At 30.4% G+C, this 4,592-nt stretch overlaps 1 protein-coding gene across 1 annotated transcript; it reads left to right on the plus strand.

Annotated features, from left to right (window-relative positions):
• Nucleotides 1–852: 852 nt before the first annotated feature.
• LOC119616517 lies at nucleotides 853–1,924 on the plus strand. The gene is made up of 2 exons (XM_037972914.1): nucleotides 853–1,290; nucleotides 1,345–1,924. Exons 1-2 carry the CDS (start codon nucleotides 1,271–1,273, stop codon nucleotides 1,760–1,762), a joined length of 438 nt encoding a protein of 145 aa, XP_037828842.1. The 5' UTR covers nucleotides 853–1,270; the 3' UTR covers nucleotides 1,763–1,924.
• The last annotated feature ends 2,668 nt before the right edge of the window (nucleotides 1,925–4,592 follow it).

Below are 4,592 nucleotides of genomic sequence, written 5' to 3' on the forward strand. Positions count from 1 at the left end.
AATCTTTAACGTATTCATGCAACATTACCAAAGCTCCGTTAGACATACATAAGTATGTCTCTTCAAAAAGGCTTTAGGCCTTTTTTATTTGGGAAAATTGGGAAGACATTATTGATTAATTTTTTCCTACTTCTCAAGTTTTGCTAAGAATTTACCTTTTCGGGATAACAAAATGTGCCTAAATTCGAATTTAAAATATCGAACCAGTCGTTTATGAGTTGGACGAAATCAGCTGTGACAGTAGGTTTTGTCACAGTAATTTGTTACCGCCGAATTGCGTTGGCTGTGATGTGTGAAAACAATTGAGCCGCCAATTTTACCTTTTGCTTTCCTAAAAAAATATGAGAAATAATTCATTAAATTAATGTACCTACATACATTATCGTATATTTTTTATCAGGGACTATTACAGACAAGTGATCATCTTTCAGCTTAAATGTTATTTTCACATCAGATGCAGACGTGTGCTTCCTGACATCAGCAATTGTTCTTGTTGTTAAATGTTCATTACTAATTATCAAACCTGTGTCGATGAAGTGGTTTCTTACCAGCTTCAACAATTGGGGAACACCAGCTAACGTGAACACATTTTCATCTTTATTTGTGCAACGTTCTACAAAAGGTACTTTCTGAATTTTCTATAATATTGAACCTAGAAACATGAAATTTAGCATGTAAGACCCGGATTAGGTGAGAACCTATAACAGGGGACTTTTTGATACTTTTTCGTTCTACAAAAAGTACTTTTTGAAGTTTCTATAATACTGAACCTAGAAACATGAAATGTAGCATGTAGGGCCCGGATTAGGTCAGAACAGGGATGTTAAAGTTGGTACAATTGTACTTTTTTTGGTACATTTTGACCTTCTAAAGTACCGTGGTACTACCGCGACTCATTTGATACAATTTAAAAATGTTTTTCCCCTCTTTTTATTGTGTCTATTTCATTGCATTTATGATGTACAAAAACCACATGCAATTTGTTTATGTTGGCCAGAGTTGTAAAAGTCTGTCTTTTGTTTTTTGTTTGCATTTACGTTTGTAGTAGTATTCGCAACAACAAACACTAGTAAATTTGACAGTTTTCGCCTTTGTGAAGAAAAAAATATTCAACTGTGCTATAGACACCACTTGTAATGAATACACCTTGATATTGACACTTGTTTGTTTTGCTGAGCTTATTCAAATTCTGAAGTGAAAATATTTTTGTATTTTTACTTTTTATTTTTTAATTAAAACTAAAAAAACTAGTTTATTATTATATTTAGAAATGGATTTCGATGAAGCTGGGTAAGATATTATATATTATCAAGGTATTTGAAAATTAATTTTATTTTTTTGTAGAACAAGCAAGCAGGCAAAACCGTACGTTGTACCATTTCGTGAGGAATGGGCAAAATTATTTCCATGGCTAGAAAAAGAAAAAGACGGAAAAGGCAAAAAATGTACTCTCTGTAGAGTTCCCATAATTGGTGGTGTTGCACACATAAAAAGACACGCCTCACGGGATGCCCACGTTAAAAACATGAATGCCACGAAAACTACCCCAAAAATTAATAATTTTTTGACCATCGCCGCTAGATGTCCTGTAGCAGAGTCGGCTAGAAAATTAGAAATAATGCTCAGTGCATTTGTAGCTGAGCATAACATTCCGTTTGCCACATTGGACCACCTCAACCACATAATAAAAAATGGTATAAACGACTCGCAAATTACTAAAAAATTTAATATATATATAGACAAAAAGGTCAGCAAATCGTAACAAATCTAACTGGGCCTGAAAATACCACTTCAATTTCCAAATTTTGCCAAAATAATTACTATTCCTTAGTGATAGACGAAAGTACAGATTGCAGCATTTCTAAAAACTTAGCTATAGTTATTCGAACTTTTGATGGTCAATGCCGAGATAGATTTTTAGGAATGGTGCAGCTAGAGGACTTCACTGCAAATGGTATATATGAAAGCACCATTAAAGCGCTACGTGAAAAAAATATTCCCATTCAAAATATGGTTGGCATTACAACGGACAATTGCGCGGTCATGATGGGATCTCAAAATGGAGTTCAAATTAAATTTAAAAATTTAGTGCCTCAATTATTTTCAAATGGGTGTATTTGCCACATTTTAAATTTAGCTTCTGTGGCTGCCGCAAAACTCGGAATTCCGAACGAAATTGATAAATTTATAAGAGATATTAACTACTATTTTTGCAACAGTGCTAGTCGAAGAGTCGATTTTGTTAAATTCCAAGAATATTTCGGGGCTGATATTCACATAATATTTAAATATGCAACAACCAGATGGCTTTCTCGGCAAGAAGTCGTTGACCGGATTGTGGAACAATGGGAGCCACTACAATACTATTTTACCTTAGAAAATTTTGAGGAGGATGTCAGAAACGAAAAATTATTGTTTCTTTCATCAGGATTTAAAAATCCTTCTTTTAAATTGCATTTTTTATTTATGCAATATATACTTAAAATTATTAACATGGTTAATTTAGAAATGCAATCAGAAGATGCGCGAATTCATGTATTTTTACAAAGGCTAACTTTTTTATTCCGTCAAATAGCACGTAATTTCATGAGAAAAAATGTTTTGGATGACTGTGATATATCTATCGTAGACCTTTACAAAAATCACATGCCCATTGAAGAAATTTATTGCGGAACAGAAGTGGATTTATATATTTCTACAAATAATATCAATATTGATATTGTTAAAGAAATTAAAGAAAATGCCAAACAATTTTATATCAAATTTTGCGAAGTTTTAAGAACTAAAGTCAACTTTAATAACGAAGTATTAATGTGGTTCCATAAATTTACTCCTGAAAATGTAATTTCTGGTAACACAAGTAGTATTGTACCGCTTCTAGTAAAAATGTTTCCGAATGAAATTGCTAATTTTGATTCAATTAATAATCAATTTAGAGCTTTAGCTGATGTCGAGCGACTGAAGTCGTTAAAAAATGAAAACATATGTGGTTTTTGGTCGGTAGTAGCTAATTTACAAAATGAGATGAATGTCCATATGTTTCCAGATATTTCTAGAGTCGTTGCTGGAATTTTATCCATTCCACATTCGTCTGCAAATGTGGAAAGAGTTTTTTCTTTTCAAAATATAATTAAAACTAAGGAAAGAAACAGACTACATGTGCCAACATTATCAAGTCTCATACAGACAAAAGATTGGTTAAGATCGACAAATTCATGCTGCTATGATGTAAAAATACCAAATAGTTTATTAACTAAACAAATAAGTTCCTGATTTTGATCTCATATTTTCATAAGACTTTTATGTACCTTATTTTATTCATACATATAATGTATGTTAATGTTAAGTTTTGTTTTTTATGTACAATTGAATTTTTATGTACTTTTTTATGTTTTAATAAATTTAAAAAAAAAATGGTACCGCGAAGGTCCAAAAAGTACAATTTTTTTTGGAGGGTGGTACAAAATTGAAAACCCTATTTAACATCCCTGGGTCAGAACCTATAACAAAGGACTTTTTGGTACTTTTTCGTTCTACAAAAGGTACTTTTTGAATTTCCTATAATATTGAAACTGGAAACATGAAATATCATGTAGGGCCCGGATTAGGTGAGAACCTATAAAAGGGGACTTTTTGGTACTTTTTCGTTCTACAAAAGGTACTTTTTGGATTTTCTATAATATTGAACCTAGAAACATGAAATTTAGCATGTAGGGCCTCGACTAGGTAAGAACCTATAAAAGGAGACTTTTTGGTACTTATTCGTTCTACAAAAGGTACTTTTTGAATTTTCTATAATATTGAAAAATATATACAGTGAATCAATTAAGTAATTTGCCTATGTAAAATTTTATAAATTTTAAGAAAAAACTTTATCTGAACAATTATTTTTAGCAAAATAAAGCAATTTGCTTGTTGTATTTTTAAAGAATATCTTATATTTTAATTTTCTACCATAAAAAGTAAAATAGTGATATTAATTAACGAGATTTTTGATAAAATGTGAACGTATTATTAATTTTTAAGGTCAATAAAGTATTTTGCTTTTTTAGGTTTTTTGTTCATTTTTTTAATATTGCTGCATTATTTCATAAAATTTAATATTTTTATTACTCCTATATATTAGAATAACATTTTTTAGATATTTTAGTAGTGGAACGACTAAGTTTGAACATTTCTTAACCGATTTATTATCCTATATATCTATAAGAATTTTTCAATATTTGACTTAACATGAAATCTATCGTTTCTTTGATTTAATTTGAAAATAATAAGTAGTTTTGAATTGGATACAAGATATATTAAGAAATCAATGGATTTGGACCTAGAAAAAAATTTAGTGGGGTATAAATCTATAGATTATAACAAAAATAATCTGAGTTTTTGGTCATTTTGTATTGATAAACAAAAACTACATTACGGAAACCCCATCTATTTGGGGAGTATTGTGTGAATTTTATTAAGAATTGTATAATATTGATTCTTATTCAATAAAGCTAACACTAAGTACCATCCTAGCCACTCTAAGTATGGGGATACCACCGTATACCACTATAGAACTCTTACATGCTAGAATCTTGATTTTCTACCTC

Source organism: Lucilia sericata, unplaced genomic scaffold (genome assembly GCF_015586225.1).
Source record: "Lucilia sericata isolate MDLA Ls3-8-SP2 unplaced genomic scaffold, ASM1558622v1 Contig000077F_arrow, whole genome shotgun sequence".
NCBI lineage: Eukaryota > Metazoa > Arthropoda > Insecta > Diptera > Calliphoridae > Lucilia > Lucilia sericata.

Excerpts from the sequence above, each read along its gene's own strand:
- LOC119616517 (XM_037972914.1), top strand. The coding sequence starts at position 1,271 with ATGGATTTCGATGAAGCTGG. Across the intron at positions 1,291-1,344 it reads ATGGATTTCGATGAAGCTGG|AACAAGCAAGCAGGCAAAAC; the intron begins GTAAGATATTAT and ends ATTTTTTTGTAG.